The sequence below is a fragment of the Pongo pygmaeus genome, chromosome 11, assembly GCF_028885625.2.
Source record: "Pongo pygmaeus isolate AG05252 chromosome 11, NHGRI_mPonPyg2-v2.0_pri, whole genome shotgun sequence".
Taxonomy (NCBI): Eukaryota; Metazoa; Chordata; class Mammalia; order Primates; family Hominidae; genus Pongo; species Pongo pygmaeus.
Window position 1 is genome coordinate 42625617 of NC_072384.2, and position 18784 is coordinate 42644400.

General features: G+C 35.5%; 1 protein-coding gene across 2 annotated transcripts in view; it reads left to right on the forward strand.

Moving 5' to 3' along the window:
• The window catches only part of ARHGAP15 (Rho GTPase activating protein 15), a 644804-nt gene that overhangs the window by 108236 nt on the left and 517784 nt on the right, over positions 1 to 18784 (forward strand). For both annotated transcript variants that reach the window (XM_054477359.1, XM_054477360.1), the window contains exon 6: positions 15498 to 15587. In XM_054477359.1, the coding sequence (XP_054333334.1) occupies positions 15498 to 15587 (90 nt within the window). The remainder of the gene's footprint in view (positions 1 to 15497; positions 15588 to 18784) is intronic.

The following is an 18784-nucleotide window of genomic DNA, read 5'->3' on the forward strand; positions in this document are numbered from 1 at the left end:
CTGATCCAAAAACATAGCTTCTCATTACAATCTACCTCACTTTAACTTAAGTATGCATTTGGTTAATCAAGTTTGTGCTATTTATATAAATCTTGGTGGGAAAAGACTTCATAAGAATATGTATTGAAATTCTACAATGAACAGCTTGCTCGTTAGGGCTACATATAAGGCATAGAGATATAATCAAGATATAGTCTTTGCCTTATAAAATCTCTGCCAAAAAATAGGGTGAGATGAAATAAGAAACATAGTAGAATTGGTTTTTTGTTTTTTTTTTCCACTGAGATTTTGAAGAAGGCGAGCTCACATCTGTGAAAGATTTGAATTGGGCCTTGTAGGACAGTTATAATTTGAATATGTGGAGATTTGTAGGGAGGGAGTGCAGGGGGGTAAAAAACATGAACAATGGTATAAAACCGAGAATGGGCAGAGTCTGTGCACAACAAGGAGAAATGAAGTTTTGTTTTGGTTTGAAGATAGGGTAAAAGAAAAGGATTGAGAAGAGTATCATGGCCTGAGATTTGCTGTGAGTGACAAATTTTTAATAAGTTGTGTTAGCGTTCTCCAGGTGTCTTCATTCTGGAATAATCTGTCATGGCTATTGTTTTAACAAACATATACTGAACAGCAGTACTAGTCAGTGGTATGTGTCTTAAAAGAGCCAGGCCTGTTGTAGGGCCAAAGCAAGAGAGGATGCTCATTCTTCAAGGATCTTCATCTCATTTACTGCAGAAGTGAAAACTTTTTCCTCAAAAGCACCCACACTAGTGTTTGTTTCATCTGGTACTAAAGAAGTACTAGAGAATCAGGAGTTGTCTGTTTGATTTATCTTCTCAGGCCTTGACTCACACTCCTTGTATTTTTCAAATACACTTTCCTATTTTAGTATCAGTGAAGTATTTCAATTGACTCTAGCATTTCATTTGCAGCTTGACTCCTAAGTACCTGCTGTACTTTGTGATTTTAGAGCTTCTGCTTGATGTGTTCAGGACGCACCTGACCATGTGCATGGGATTTGGCAAATCTCCATTTTTGGTTAAACAAAACCCATTTGATGGATCGCATCATAGAGAAGAAACTCTGCAATTTAGAACATCCATTCATTTATTCTATCAATAGTTAACAACTCCTACCAGATGTCACATAATTTTTTTCTTTTTGTTTTGCTTTGTTTTTACCTTAGGGGCAACAGAGATATTCAAATGAATAGTATATGATCCCTGCTCTTAAAGTACTCACAATATGGTAAAAGAGACATAATTTTATATAGGTTTATTATAATAAAACCATGACTAAAGTGTTAAAAAATATTAGACAACATGCTGTGGAACCATAGATTTAGCTATAGGTAGTCTTTTTCCAGAGAAACTATTGTTGCAAGTAATGTTCAGCTTAGGTATCTCTCCTTTTGTTCAAATATTACTGTTTGATATTATTATATCAAATATTATTAAGTATCTCTTATGTTTAAGTCACTATGATAGGTGTTCTGAAAGATAAAAAATGAACCAGACTGAAACAAATAGAAAGTATGGCCTTAGATTGAGTATGGTGAAGAAATGGATGTTGGTAGTTGTCCTAAAATGACATGAACAGAGACATGGGGTCGTTTTATGATAACTCAAGAGAAGAGTGTGATTGCTTCCATTTGGACAGGACTTGAAATATATTCATGGAGGAAGTGACATTTGCCCACATTTCTGAAGGATAAATAGGATTTTGATGTAAAAAGGGGCAAAAGATATTTTATGTACTAATAAGAGAGTAATTAGTAGTGAAATATAGAAAATTCTTTTTTTTTTGTTTATTTTACAGATGTATATTGATCTCTTGCCTTCTTCCATGCACTGTGTACTAGTCACTGTTCTTGAAATGTTTTAATGGGGGTTCCCTGAGGCCTAGAGTGAATATTTCCTAGTCCAGACTATTTTGTGTTTCTTCTCTAAGTTGCCTGGGAGTGAGGAATAGCTTCAAACTAAGTTGAGGAACAGCATTGTGGAACAGCAAACAGTGTAATTTGGTTAGAAAGTCAGTGTGGAACCGGTTTATGAAAGACTTTGAACAAGATTGGGAGAAGAGATCATTTCATTCTGTAGGTAATGTGGAGTTTTTGTAACCAATATGAAATATTCTCAAATTAAGAGAGACTCAGAGTTTTCAGAGACATGTTTAGGGAATTGATATATATATATCAGTTGTCTATAAAATTAAGTCTCTCTTAATTTTGTATATATATAACTTAAAAACACATGCAGGACTTGGCAAATTATCTGAGAGACATGTTCTAAAAATTTATGCAAATAGATGTGAGCAATAAGGCCTGAGCTCTTACGACAGAGAAAATTGTAAAACGGCTGTTTGTCATCATTTTGGCTCAATGCATTTAGTAAATCACAGGACATCTTTTCACTGACAAAATATTTTTATATTCTCATATGTCTCTGACCTCCAACAGTATGGTCATTTCTAAAGAAGTTCTAGTGCAAAGAGAACAAGCAGAGCTATCCATCTAAGGAGAGCTAAAATCGTGCTGTCCCAAGAACTAGGTGTGTCACCATCTCAGTGAGCACCCGTTGCAAACCTACTGATGCTTTCATCTGACTCCAGAATATCTGTTTGGTGACACACCCTACTTAAACAAATGCATTGTGTAAAGTCTTTCTACTAACAATCAGATGCTGTGGAACTCATTCTTATCAATTGGGTGGATGAGAGCCACCGTTTCTATTATATTCATCACATACTGCTCAGAAAATTTAGTGTCACTTTTGATATAAATTCAAAAACATTGTAAACATTTTAGGCAATATTTTCCCCCTAAAATTGTGTGGTTCTAAAGCCAGTATATTCAATAGAAAGGCTATATGTTGGTTGTGTAAGGGACTTTTTTGTTACTCTTGTGTTTTTTATTTTACATTGTACTAATATGTATTTTTAATCAGAGCCAACAACTGGCAATTTTTACTTTTTAAAAATTATATTTTTGGGTTTTACATTTAAGTCTTTAATCCATCTTGAGTTAATTTTTGTATATGGTGTAAGGAAGGGGTCCAGTTTCAATTTTCTGCATACGGTTAGCCAGTTCCCCCAGCACCATTTATTAAATAAACCATAAAAACCCTAGAATGAAATCTAGGCAATACCATTCAGGACATAGGCACAGACAAAGATTTTATGATGAAAATGCCAAAAGCAATTGCAATAAAAGCAAATAGTGACAAATGGGGTCTAATTAAACTAAAGAGCTTCCGCACAGCAAAGTAACTATCATCAGAGTGAACAGACAACTTTCAGAATGGGAGACAATTTTTGCAATCTATTCATCTGACAAAGTTCTAATATCCAGAGTCTATAAGGAACTTAAACAAATGTACAAGAAAAAACAAACAACCCCATTAAAAAGTAGGCAAAGGACATGAACAGATACTTCTCAAAAGAAGACATACATGTAGCCAAAAAACATATGAAAAAAAGCTCAACATCACTGATCATTAGATAATTGTAAATCAAAACCACAATGAGATACCATTTCACACCAGTCAGAATGGTGATTATTAAAAAGCCAAAAAACAACAGGTGCTGGCGAGGTTGCAGAGAAAAAGGAACACTTTTACACTGTTGATGGGAGTGTAAATTAGTTTAATCATTGTGGAAGACACTGTGGTGATTCCTCAAAGACCTAGAGGCAGAAATATTATTTGACCCAGCAATCCCATTACTGAGCATATACCCAAAAGAATATCAATCATTCTATTATAAAGATACATGCACGTGTATGTTCATTGCAGCACTGTTTACAATAGCAAAGACATGGAATCAACCTAAATGCCTATCAATGATAGACTGGATAAAGAAAATGTGGTACATATAGACCATGGAATACTGTGCAGCTATAAAAAGGAATGAGATCATGACCTTTGCAGGGACATGGATGGAGTGGAAATCATTATCCTTAGCAAACTAACACAGGAACAGAAAAACACACTTATAAGTGGGAGCTGAATGATGAGAACACATGGATAGAGTGTGGGGAACAACAAATACTGGGGCCTGTTGGAGGTGGGTGGTGGGGAGAGGGAGAGCATCAGGAAGAATAGCTAATAGATGCTGGGCTTAATACCTTGGTAATGGGATGATCTATGCAGCAAACCACCATGGCACACGTTTAACTATGTAACAAACCTGCACATCCTGCACATGTACCCCGAACCTAAATGTGGAAGAAAAAAATTGTATTTTTAAAACGTACAATGTGATCTTTTGATGCATGTATACATTGTGGAATGATTAAATCAAGCTACTAACATTTCCATTACCTAATTTTTTGTGTGTAATGAAAACATTTAAAATATAATCAGTGATTTTTAAGTATATAGGATGTTATTAATTATAGTTACCATGCTGTACAATGGATCTCTAGAATTTATTATTCTAGTCTAATAGAATTTTGTACTCTTTGAGCAACATCTCCCCATATCCTTCCCCCAAACCCCCAGGCCCTGGTAAGTACTATTCTACTCTCTGCTTCTACGAGTTTGACTTTATAAAAATTTTACTTTTAATAACAGAAAACTTTTCCAAGGCATTTAATGAACTATTAACTTTTCCAAACCACTCATTCAGCCATAACCTTGATAGCAAAACTGGGCAACATAAAAGGCTTCATTAAAATAATTTGTTTTCAGCCTGGCCCACATATCGAGACCCTGTCTCTACAAAAGTTATTTTAAAAGATTAGTTGGGTGCAGTGGCCCACGCCTATAATCCCAGTACTTTGGGAGCCCAAGGCAGGTGGATCACCTGAGGTCAGGAGTTTGAGACTAGCCTGTCCAACATGGAGAAACCCCATCTCTACTAAAAACACAAAAATTAGTTGGGTGTGGTGGCGCACACCTGTAACCTGAGCTACTTAGGAGGCTGAGGCACAAAAATTGCTTGAACCCAGGAGGTGGTGGTTGCAGTGAGCCGAGATCCCATCACTGCCCTCCAGCCTGGGTGATAGAGTGAGACTCTGTCTCAAAAAAAAAAAAAAAAAAAAAAAAAAAAAGCCATACATGGTTGTCATGCACCTGTAAGTCCAGCTATGTGTGAGGCCGAAGCAGGAAGATCACTTGAATCCAGGTGTTTGAGGCTGCAGTGAGCTATGATTAAGTCACTGCACTACAGCCTAGGCAATAGAATGAGACTCTGTCTCTAAAAAAAAAATAAAATAAAATAAGAAATAATTTGTTTACTTTTAAAAAATATTGTTTACTTTCAATAAGAGTAATGAACACACACATTAATTAAATAATGCAATATATCTAATGCTCATTCACTGTAGTATGACTTTAACAACAAAATGAACTTATTTATGGAGGGAAAATGATGTGATTTAGCAAAAAGATGAAAATAGTTTTAATCAGAAAGCTATTCATGAATTATTGAGTATTCCGTGCAAAATGAATATGGAATGATTTTATCTTTGTAGAGTGAGTAGTGAGCCCTTATTCAGACCCCTGCTTAAGAAGATCATGAAAAAATGGAGGGGCAAACAAAAGATCTATCAGCCTTAGACTAATGAAGGCATTTTAAAATCTCTGTTTAATCATTTAATTCTCATAATAGTAGTACTCTTGCCACATCAGCATGGTTATCATTGATGCAGTATGTTAGTATAGCTGTAGATTGCACGATCATATGGCCTCATCATACATTTAATGATTAGAAAAAACAAGTTACAGTTGAAAATCTGGAGGATAATGGGTAGAGATGGAAATACAGAGGAGAAAAAAAGGAAATTAAAGTTCAGTGTTTTATTAATGTAAACTTTGGAAGGAAAAAAATCAAGTGATCGATATTGCTATAAATGAAGCCATGTTCTCTGGTTATGTTTTTTTCCAGCTTTGCCCATTAACTATAATAAATTCTGTATCTTACATAATTTTTAATAACCACAAAAATCCATGAAATTGACAGGATTCTTTATAAATGGATCAGAGCTTACTGTCCCTCAATAAACCTCACCTTAGGCTCTCTCAGAAAACTATTTTAATTATGAAGCTTGTCTCTCTGTGGTTTATCATTTTGGTCAGTGAAATGCATCTGTTTTGGAGCTTGCATTTCTCTAAGATAAAATGAGATTTACCCCACAGTGCATTTTTTAATTTATAGAGTATATGTATAGTCTTTCTTAAAAATTCACTACTAAATTGAAATGCTCTGAGAAGCAGTATCACATTAGGTAGAAACAGGGGCTTTCAAGTCAGATCACCTGGGTTAGGAATCCTAGCCTCATATTTTACTTGCTGCTCTAGTTTATTTTCAAATATTAATAATAAATTTATTTTCACATATTTCTTGGCTATCTCAACTGCAATATGAGATTAACAAGGGTGACTATCTCATAGAACTACATGTGAGAAAATTGATGCAATGTGCCTCACACAGAGCAAACATAATAAATCTTAATTGTATTTATCGTTGTCGTTATAACTACATGAAGCAATAGAGTATAGTGGTTAGGAGTAGTGGCAGATGAGGGAAGGGTAAAGGGAGAATGAAGGAAAGATCTGCATGTGCCTAGAAGTCTTTTTGCTCACATTCCAGTGGTAAGCATAAATAATTGGCCACATTCTGATGCAAATGGGGCTGGGAATAAAGTCTTCAGCTGGCAAGCTGCTTCCCAGTGACAACTCAAGGCACTTGAAGAGGGAGCACAGCACACATTTTGGTGGAGAACAATTCACCTCTGCCACAGCGAGAGCAACATCAGTTGTCTCAATCCTGGTTTTCTGGGAGACAAAGCCTGAATTAAGAGCTGGGCTTTATCTGGGAGGTACAAATCCAGGACAAGAGAGTGAAGTGAAAAGCAAGTCAGGCCAGAAATGATGGGCAGTGGTACAGGGATGTTACCGTGTTGGCTCCCCACTACAATGAGCTTCAAAGAGACAGAGAGAAAAAGGGCTGCAAGTACACTGGTAAAAGCTTAAAGCAATCTGTGGGAGGAAGGGAGCAGAAGAAGGAAAAGGAATTTATCTCCCATATTTCTTCCCATTTCCTGCACTTTTCCCATTTCCTGCACTTTTGGTTAAAGTTCACCACCCAGAGTCTTCACTTGCCTGCATCAGTTGGACCTGCCTCAGCCATGGGAGGCTACTCAGAAAGCCAGGTCCCACTCCTGCAAAGTGGCATTTCATCTAAAGTAGGAAGTGGTGGAAGGAGCCAAAGGCCCTTCTATAATCTGGCAGCCTGGGGGGAAGGTCTGGTATTCCAAGAAGGTGACTGGTCATTCTCAAGAGGTGGACTGCATATCCCAGGCAGGGCTGGTCATCTACAGGCACAGCTGAGGTTGACTGAGTGGATGACAGTCTAAGAGGAAACTCTGAGGAGGCACCTGAGACATCAAAAGTGTACCCAAGCTATTCACCTTGCAGAAATAAATTACCTTTTTAATGTAAATGTAAAACTATATCAGTTGAGAAATATAATCATTATATTTATTCCAGCAAGATTTTGATTCGGAAGCAAATACAATAGGTGCTCATTTCTTGAAAAGTGTAGAATACTTTCTCCTCAAAAACAAACAAAAAGCACATAACATTCTAGTGCCCACAATCACTAACAAAGGTTTATTTTTCTGAAAATGTGGTTTGATTTGGTCATGTAATATACTGAGAAATTTCACTGTAGAAACAATTTCTGTTATTATTAACATCATTTATATTCATATACATAAAACCCACATCTTATAATCAAAGTATCCTCTTTTATGTTGACAGGGGCCATACTTTAGACATTAATAAGATCAGGTATCCATTCAGCCCTCTTTCCTAAATCATTTTGCCCAAATGAGAATATATAAATGAGTTTTATCCTCCTCCATGAACGATTTTCCAGAATCAAAACCAGTTATGTGATAAAACTTAATTCCTCTAAACAGATTTTGTGTTTCGTGTTTCAAAATGATAAGGACAATCTGAGTCTATATTCTGGAATAGCAATTAATCCAAAATAAAAAATGGCGCTAATAACCTATTTCATAAAATCTGAGCTTTGTCTCTCTCTTTTTGAACCACATCTAGTAATAAGGGTAAGAAGCTGTGCGGCCAAATGATTTGTGGCCTGCGTTTGTGCCCAATCTTCATCGTGGAAGCTATCATCAAGCTAAAGAGCATCTGGCCCTTGATATTTTCTTAATATACATTAAAAGACTATGGACCCCAAATATCCTATAAAGAAAAATGGGAAACTTAATCCCACAGGTTTAATCTAAGTCAGAGAAAAAAGTATTACAGAGAAAATACTCTGTTAGCTATTATTGGGAAATGGTGAAGATAGACGAGGAGAATAATAAAAATCAGAAGTGCAAGAGACCTAGGGTCAATTTTTAATGACTTCACATTCCTCTGAAAAAGAGGCTTTTATGTTTTATTGTCCAAAAGCAGTAACTCTTAAATAATTCTATTTAAATATTTAAAAAATCAGTCATTTCTATTTTAAGTTTACCCCAGAAGAGATACGGTGTGTACATTCTTAGATTTAAATTCATATTTAGTCATTTTTTAAAAAGTGTATTTTTATAATGATGTAGAATATGATCCATTGGCATCATGCTGTTCATTAGCTGACTTTTTCTTGTGTTTCATAGCTGTAGAATCAGAAATATGTTTTCTATTAAAGGATTCTTTAATTACAGGCTTCTTGATTGTCTTCCAAATAAATTCTACAACTTTTCTGAACTACTTATTCCAATATTTAACATTTGAATACTGAGAATTTTTTCTTCTAATAATCTCTATTCCCTAAAACTGCTCTTCAGGCATAGGTCTTTCTGCTGTAGCTTTGTGAAAATGAACTACTTATTAGGACCATTTTTACACAATCCTCCAGCTACTTATTCTAGTTTTCTCTTTTTAAAGCGAATATATTTATTATTACTTAATAACTTTGTTTTTTTATCTGTCATACTTTTGAATTCACCCCAAATCTCTATTAGCTTGATTGTATCATATGATCAGTTCTTACTTAAAGTCGGTATAAAATGGAAATATTATCCCATATGTACTTCTCACTTTGTAAACTGTCATTCTGAGATGTATTATTTATTTTTATTTGTTAATGCATTGGAATCAATCCAGCTATTTTCCATTGTCATTCTCTATCCAGTTCCTCAATTATTTCAATAGTTCACAAATATCTGTTGAACACTTATTTGGGGCCACTTTGCTAGATTCTGGAAAAATAAAGAACCATAAGACAAACCCATTCTCTTACCGGATAGCTAGGGGAAAAAAACACACCAAAAAGTAGTAGCAATGTGTGACTAACAAGAGTTGTAACACAGTATGTTTCAAAGTAGGGGAAATGATGGAAGGAGTGAGAGACTACCTGCAGAGGGAAAATTCTCCCTGTGGATATTTTTATTTTTTTAAGTTGTGTCATGAAAATGAGCAAGATTACGGCAGATGGTAGGCAAGCAGGGTAGACTGAAGAGAGAGATAAATGTATTTCAGATGAAAAGAATGAATGCATACTCAAATCCCAAATGTCTGGCGTTGTGAAAACACATTGCATTTTGGAAACTGCCACGGTTGTAGCGTAGCTGGTGTGGAGAAGAATGGGAGAATGCATAGAACCGAGAGGGATGGTTGGAGGAGGACAGAAAGGAGCTCGTATACCTTACCAAGGGATTTGGACACTATCCCGTAGATAAATTTCCCATAATAAACAATGTGAGATTTGTGTCTTAGAAGGAAAAAAGGTCAAAATACAGAGAATGAATTGCAAGGGTTTTTGACTGGCCACAGAGGCAAGAGGTAGAAGAATTCTTGTGAGAGAAAATAAGAACTCTACTGAGGTTAAGGTCATGAGATGGAGAAAAAGGAACTAATTCCGGAATTCGAGACTTTGTGCCTTTTGATTATGGATGGTGAAAGAAAGGAGGGAGTTAAGAAACTTTCAGGTGAAGTGAGTGAAGGGATTATTAAGCAAGACAAGCAATAGAGAAAAGGAGGCAGGTAGGAGAAGAAGATAATGATTTCACTGAGGTGTCTGTGCTACACTCTCATGGTAATGTAGAAAATATAATTCTGACACATCAGAGGGAGCTGGGGGCCAGAGGCACCCATTGAGGGGGTCAACATATGGCAGGTGATGGGACAAGACTAGGGGCAAGACCAAGACCCATAGGAATCACATGAGTGAGGAGAAATGATGAGGGCCTAGAACGCTAAACCTGGGGTTACCAACATTTAGAAAGTGGGAAGAGGAAGAGGACTCAGTGGAAGAAACTGAAAGGGAAGAGTATAAAAGGTGAAATGCTTCCATGGCCAAGAAACAAGAGCACTCTAAGGAGAAGGGTCAACAGAATCTAAGAGTGCAGAGTTCAAGTCAGATGCAAATGGGAAACAAGGCATCAGATTGTTTTTGTTGACCTTAATGGTTAAGACATTTTAGAAAAGTCAAAGAAGGAAGTAAACATCAGACTGCAGTGTTGAAGAAGAGAATGGAGTCTGAGCAAACAGAGAACATGAATTGAGGAGAAGGACAAATCTGGCAATAATGGAAAGGAAATAAGTGAGATTGAGAAAAAGTGAGGGTGTGGAGTTGATGCTTGCTTTTCTTCTTCTTCTTTTTAAAAAAGGGGTGATGAACATGGTTAGAGGCTGAAGGACACAATCTATTTGAGGGGGAGAAAGTAGAAGGAAATGTGAAATTCTTATTCTTGGACAACTCAGGAAATGAGGGACAAGACTGGATGAAATTAGGAACTAGAGATAAATAAGCATTGGGCAGAAGGAGAATCTCTTCCTCTGAGGCAAAGCAGGACATGCCTTGTGAGTCCTTTTTGTGCTTTATGGTACTGACAGGTCAGGTAATATTGACACTCACAGAGGCCACTGTCCTGCCAAGGCATGGGAGTTTATTAGATAGATGGGCCAGTCACAGCCCCAGAATTTTGGGGCCAGAAGACAAAGTGGGAAATGACACAAGAAAAAAATAGAAAATGTGAATTATTATTCTTGGACCTGAAAAAGCTGTTTTTAGGTGATCTAGTAGGAGGAAAAGATGAGTGTGGAGGGGAGGCCATGGATTCCATTGTGATCAAGAACTTCAAACTTGGAATCCGATAAAAGTAAATTCGTATCTGCTCAGGCACTTTCTAAGTACATGACCTTATGTCAGGCACTTGGCCGCGCTCTGCTTGGGTTTCTTCATGTGTAAATTGAAAGCAATGGTAATATTTTCACAAGATTGTTGTAAGAAGTAAATGAGAAATCAATATTAAGCTTTCAGAGTGCAATAGAGGAAGCTATCATTAAACTTTATATTCATTTGTTTATTTGGATTACACAGACTAAGTATGAAAGTGGGAAGAGTTGTGACTGTTCTAGCACAAGTGCTGTGATCTCCATGAAGTCAGAACAAACCATTTCGTGGGGTGGACTTATAAGGGTCGAAGCTTTCAGAGAGCAGTGTCAAGAGGAAGAAGAAAAATTGACTAGGAACACATACAAAGTTTGCTAAGCACAAAGGCCCAGCTGAAGAAGGTAGACATTATTTGTAATATTGCTACCCTAAGCAGTCAAAAGTTATTTCTCCAGTATTCGGGGATATGAGGAATATTATGGAGGGGCAAGCAGATGAGAGCGATATCCTTGGAGGAGAGGGCAGGTGGAGGGGGTGGTTGAAGTGACTGTGGAATCAGGAATATAGGTCTGGACATGAAAGGAATTGAAGCCAGGAAGGAATTCAGACTGGGAGATTGCACAAAGGTCGATGATTTTAATAGCATCAAAAACACACATAACAGGGTGGGGATAAGAAAATCTCCGGAAATGAAATCTGTCAGATGAGCAGCAGAATGAAAATCACTGAAGTGGAAAATCACTTCACAAGGTGAAAGAGTGAGATTGTAAGGAGTGCAAGAGACAGGGCAAGGTCCTGGAGAGGATAGCCACAGACAGGGTTTGGATTGTGATAAACCCATGCCAGGTGCTGTGGGATTTGCGTTAGGAGGCTGTAGGGTAAACACACCTGATAGCAATAGCTTAACAATCCCTTTGGACTGACCCTCTATAGCAGACACACCTGAATGTGTGTTTCAAGCTAGGGAATCCAGGAACAGCTAACCTGGAGATTTGTTCCTTGTCCATGAGGAACACCTGAGCCCTCATCCAGTCTCGTGGATCACAGGCCGCACAGGGGAATGAGGCTCTGAGTTTTGGGTTGGATGAAGGTTGCCAGGTGGAGGTCCTTAAGGGGAGGGTGTTAAGTGAAAATGCTATATAAACTGCATGCTGGTAGCAAGAGGTTGTGGTTTTCCTGCCCAGCCCTCCACCAGTGGGCTATGGAGCCTGCTGCTGCTGCTGGTGCCTTCCTGTACGTGAGGTGGTTCTGTGTAACCTGGCACCACTGGCCTCTTTCTCTGGTATGTAAACCATTAGTAATCCCATATCTTGTTTGCTGGCTCTGGGTCTCATCTTTGGCCTCTTGAGCCTCAGCCCTATTGGGGTTAATAAGGATTCAGCACAACAGATGCTGATGAGAACATTTTGAGATTGACAAAGCTAGATGATGAGAAAACTGTAAAAGCTTAAACTGTTTTACCCACAGGTTTCCTTTAGCTCTATAGCATATGGAGTTTGTAGGTAATTATACAGAAATCTAAAGCTAATGTGAGATTTTTCAAGGAAGAGTCAGTATCTCCCTTATCCCTGGAGTTCAGGGAGCCCAGCAGAGTGGGTAACACATTGACACATAGTAGGTGTGCAATAAATGTTAATTGAGTGACTTTGTGTAATCTCACAATCCAAATATGAGTCCTTTAAACTGTTTCTCACTTTTCCAAATCACAAAAAAATACAAATCTTAATTGCTATAAAATTGGGAATTTTAAGACACTAAAGTCTTCCTTCCAAAGCACAAAAACTAGTTGAATTTTGGTATTTTTCCTTCATTCATGAATTCAGCAAATATTCATTGAACAACAACTATGTGCCAGGCACTGTTCCATACATTGGGAAAAAACAGTAGAGGAAAAGGCAAACAAGGCCCTAGCTCAGGAGCTTAATTCTAGTGGGGGAAACACAGACAGTCAGCATATAAAAATATATATGTTAATTTCAGTTAGGAGGAGGGCTGCAGTGAAATTAAAACAAGTAGTGGGATGGAGAGTAACCCACAGGAGTACTGGAGTACAGCTCTTTTATATATAAGACGGTCAAAGAAGACCTCTGACAAGGTGACATTTAACTGAGAACTGAAGGATAAGAAGGAGCCAGCCGTGTGAAGATTGGGAGGTATTCCAGGTAAACAGGTGGTGTAAAGGACCTACGGCAAGATCACGTTTAACAGAGAAGGACAGAAACAAGATGAATATGTCTATTCTGGAGTCTAGTGAGAAAGCCATAGCTTTTCCCAAATTCTTACATGTTTTTAGCATATGATCACAGTGTATATTCAATTTTTAAGGGCTGCATCATGGTTAAGAACAGTCTCTGCAGTGAAACTGCTTGGATCTAAATCCTGGCCCCTCCTTTTCTAGCTGGGTAACCTTGAGGAAATCTACCTAACTATTCTGGCAGGTTTTCTTACCTATAACTTAGTGATGATAATACCTACCTCATACAGTTGTGAATGTAAGATTTCACGGAATCATTTGGTTAATATTTATTGCACACTTATTTTGTGTCAATGTGTTAGCCACTGTGTTGGGCCCTAGAACTCCAGAGGCAAGGAAAATACTGAATCTTCTCATATTAGCCTTAGACTTCTGTATAATTGCCCACAAACTCTCTCTGATACAGAGGTTATACACTAAACGAATTATCAATAATTGTTGTATTTAGGTAAGTACCTGGAACATAAAAAGTGCTTCTTAAAATAATTATACTTTTTTTCCCCCTGACTTGACTGTATGGGAAAAATAAGCCATTTTGTTACATACTCTTAATGATTATTTTTGTTGGCTCTGAGTATCCCCTAATGTAATTAAATCTATAAGAAGCATGTTGTTGTTAATTTTTCTACATCATAAATCACTTGACAAAGAATATCACTATCATGCTTTGAAATCTTCTAAAATAGTGATCACCTGGGTGGCAAAGCGTGGGTGAAACAATAAAAACTTTTCACTGATCAAAATCTCTTTAAGGAGCATGGCTCATTTTGATGGGTTTCTCCTGAGGTTACTAAATAACAACAAAAAAGCTAGATATGCTATCAAATTCTATCCTGCCAGCTGAGTTTATCCTGTAGGAAAGTTATACAATGTTTCAAAAAAAAATTCAGTTGCCAGAAAAAAGTCTCATAAATTTACCATTAAAAAAAAAATTTCTGGCTTCTGAAAAAGCCTATTTATGTTAAACTTATAGAATTGGATATAATGGCTAAGAGGCAACAAATGTGGACAGAATATGGTTTTAAAATATATTTACCATTCTTTCATAATTTCATGTTTTATCCTAATGTTCATAATGTTAAAAACATTGGCTAAAAATACTGTAAGCTTCATATACTAAAATTCTGAAGTATTTTATGGACAATGACTTGAGAAAAGTATGAAATGTATAGAGAAACATAGAAAATTTATCTGTGGAGAAACTTCTTGAAAAAATAGTAAAGAAATTCTCCAAACTGGTAAACTTTTTAAAAAATAATTGGCAGTACGGAGGTATGCGAATGTAAAGTTGTATAAGTATGATTAACTTGAATCAAGTGAAAATATGAAAAGACAAATGTGGGTAATATTCCTATTGATTATTGTGAATTATTGAAATAAAAAACATCTTTTAAGTAATACCCACATTGTAATTATGTAATAGGAAGCACACATTATAATCCTTTTGGTCTAAGTTAAATTTACCAAATGAAATTATATTTATGTGTATAGTCTTAAAGTCTGAAAAGTGAATTTCTAAAAGGCATAGTTGACAATAAATATGTATTGAATTTGCTAACATGTGAAACACAAACCTGAAAGGGGACTTGGAAATTAATCCACCTGCTCAATTTTCTAGATGATGTAGTCAGATTCTAAGCAACTCTACTATAGTCACAAAGCTAAAACTCTGTAACAGTTTTTTGCATTGCACTATGATTTATCAATTTTTTCTTTTACTGTTAGGTCTAAAAGTGATATAACTTAACATGCTTTTATGTTACTTTAGCCATTGAAGAGCAATATTCCATATTACTAAATAGCAGATTTTAAAGCTTTCATTATTCTTAAATTACTAAAGAATACCATCTCAAAATATCAGTATTCTAGGTATTAATTTTTCCTATGGTTTACAGTTAATTAAATAATTTTAAAAATAAGTCTCTAATTTTAGACATTTAAAAATATTAGGTCCCAAATGAAAATTCCTACAAATTAGGTTTCCCCTGGGGAAAACAAAAAAGGCATTATATCATAAATATGTATAGCTACTAACTCAATAAACTCCTATTTCTCTGACATCCACCTACAATGTTGCATCCTTTTATTCTTAATTCATTTTTTGTGATTACAGAAAACTGGGCACAAACCAGAAAGTGTGGATTTGTGTGGAGCACACATTGAATGGGCCAAGGAAAAGTCGAGCAGAAAGAATGTCTTTCAGGTAAGAATGTTATATATATTCAATTTATTCCTATTCTCTCTAAATCTGAGCTCTCTTGGGTAACTAAAATAAGACTACCTTCTTGTGATGTGCTCATGTACATGAACTCATTGTCTGAAGGTCATGAAAGGCGACTCCTCTTCCCAGTTGAATCTTTGCTTTTGTTGCTTTTTTTTCTGGCGACTGGTTGCTATCTAAACACAAAATATATGTTGCATGTTGATTAATACAAACACACAAAAGTCATTGAAGTTTGCAGTATATGTGATAGATGTCTGGGGTTCAAACATGAGATGTTTGACTTAAATAGATTTGATCTAGAATTTTCAGATGCACACAAACTAAGATTCACCAAGTATAAGCTATTTACATTCATTGACACTCTTGCCTTCCAGTCATTAATTACATTTACCAGTGTAACTTACAAGAATGGAGAGGGGTGAGCAGCTATAAAAAATAGATTCTTTCATATTGCATACTTTTGTTTTTTGAAAAAAAAGTTGATTAATAATTACAATCATATTCGATTGAATGGCAAGAACCAGATGAAATCCTTGAGAGAGATAAAATTGGAAAATGTAATTTCACATGTTACCAAAATCACCTAATTTGTGTGATTTATCTGGCAATTAATAATTTTAGATCTTGGAGTTTGATTTTTGTTCTATTTTATATGAAATTTAATTTTATATTTCCAAAGTAACCAGTAATTAGGTATATTTTAGAATTTATATAATTTAATAGAAGAGAGATAGATTATAATAATTATTTTTTAAATTAAATGTCTTCTGAGAGCATGTTGGCCCTTGAATAAAAGTCAATTCTTCTATTCTTAAATGCTTTGCTGAAATTAATATTGGGTCCTATGGAAGCATAGGTAGGTGACATTTTCTACCTACACTCTCACTGAGGGAAAGAAGCTGGTTTCCAGTTTGGTTTGTATTTTCCAGATGCTATTCAGGTATATCCAAATAATTTGGGTCCATGAAATATTTTAACACATTCTAGAATAAATTACTTTTCTGATTCGTTTTATTTTGCTTAGGTATAGAGATTTTTTATCAAACAAGAAAGAGAATATATGGAATTATTATTTGTCAATTAAAAATAAAATTTAAAAAGGAATGAAGGAAATAAAAGGGAGAGAGAAAAGACAGAAGAAAACCAAACATGCTTGTCCTGAAATCAATGCTCTAAAGCTGAAAGTGACTAAAATGTGGCTTTACAGAATCAAGAAGGAGAAATAAACTTTCTTTTAAAGGGAAGAACTATAGATCAGTTACTTCCCCTTTTCCCCAATTTCTTACTCTTATTATTCTACCATAAATAACACAATTTAGAGGTTATAATTCTAGCCTTATGACAACCTAGATGATCAACATAAGAAGCTCTGAAGTAGACCGGGTAAGCTCAGTGGGAGAGCCTTATTAGGTACTGTGAATTTAGCATCCTAATCACCAAAATTGTAAAAGATGTTGAAATTTGTCATACACATTATTCTTGGACAATAGCAATTCTTTGGAGATGGGCTAAGCCAGACTTTTTCAGTTTCTTCTGTTAATCTTATGAAGAGTTAAATTAGTTCACAAATGAGGATGACAGTCAACTATATATGATGCATACAGGGCTGAAAATATTGATGAAAAAATTATGTATATTTTTATATAACTATGAACATTATATGCACAGATAGACATTTCAGCCACCTATATTGACAGAGTGTATCATCCCAATCTTTTCAGGATATGACTAATCACCTCCTGTTGCAATTTTCTACTTGATTTTTATATTTTTGAATGTAGATCCTTCCAAAGATATTAAAAACTATTCTCACTTTTGGTAGCTTTCTGAAGGTGAAGATCTTGCCAGCTAGTTTTGTTTGTAATGTAATTGAACAGTTCATGGGGCCCCAGTCTTCTTACAGACGCTTTATTTTTTTTTTTAGTCTTGTACTTTTAGAGAAACAAGAGGTGATCATAAGGATATTGTGAATAACAAAGCAAAAGAAGAGATTCAAGTTTCATGTTCGGTTTCATTCTTTTTGAGTGAATCCCTTGGTTTCCTTGTCATGCTGAAATCTTTTCATCTCCTAAATGCATGAGTTTTGGTAAAATTGACTAATACATATCCATAGATACAGACTATGAGAGTAAGCCTTTTGAGAGGAACAATATAAATAGCTTCTATAGTTCTGTTAACAAAAAAGCATCGGGAAGGATTTGCCAGAGAGCTAAATCTAGATGACTTGCATCAATATTTGATTAGATACATTAGCTGGTCGAACTCTCAAATGATCAGAATAAACATGATTATGTCTCAAAAACATGGTATTAAGGCATTGTTGGACGTTGGAGTGTGTGTGTGCAATGGTTTCATTACCTACAGAGTAATGAAGTATTTCTTCCTGACTGAAAAAGACCATCATAGCTTCAGCTGATGTGCTACATTGGAAATAGCTTTAGAATTCCAAGTTTGAATTAGGCTTGGTGTTCAATCTCAGTCTATGAATTATAGATTACAGATGGCAAATGACTATTGAGATTTTTGGTTCAAGGAAAATCAAAGAAGAGCAAAATTAGAAATATTTTAAAATTTGAAATCTGTCTTTAAAAAGTTTGATGGATTAGCAATTGTATGCCATGTAATTACAATGTCTGCAGAGAAGTTGAACTTAAAATGAGTAGGAAAACAAACAAAAAATTGTGTGTGCCTGGGAGATGCTTGCAAGTCTCAGAAGCACACATTTGTGACAACCAAAAATGGACAGATTTCATTTATTTCATTTGTTCATATATGCTGTTTGGATGTTTGAGTTGTTTTCTCTTTGTATTGAAAGCCAAATTTTCCTTCCTAGTTGAAATCCTATCAAACTGTTGACATGGATTCAATCTTATTTGATTGCTATGTGGAAACATAACAATGACAACATTAATTATTAAGTTTTGGTATTCAACAACTTTCAGTAAATCAGAATGATGCTCGCTTGCTAAGTTTAAGAATATCTGCATATTTTATAACAGCACACTCTTTGGCCTAATTGGTACTTCTTAACAATAAATAATAAAAGAATTCTATAATAAAGTATATATTAGATGTTATAATTTATATTAAAATATATACATGAATATACATGTATAAAATATATATACTTATATACATAAAATATATATGCAAATATACATATGTATATATACCGT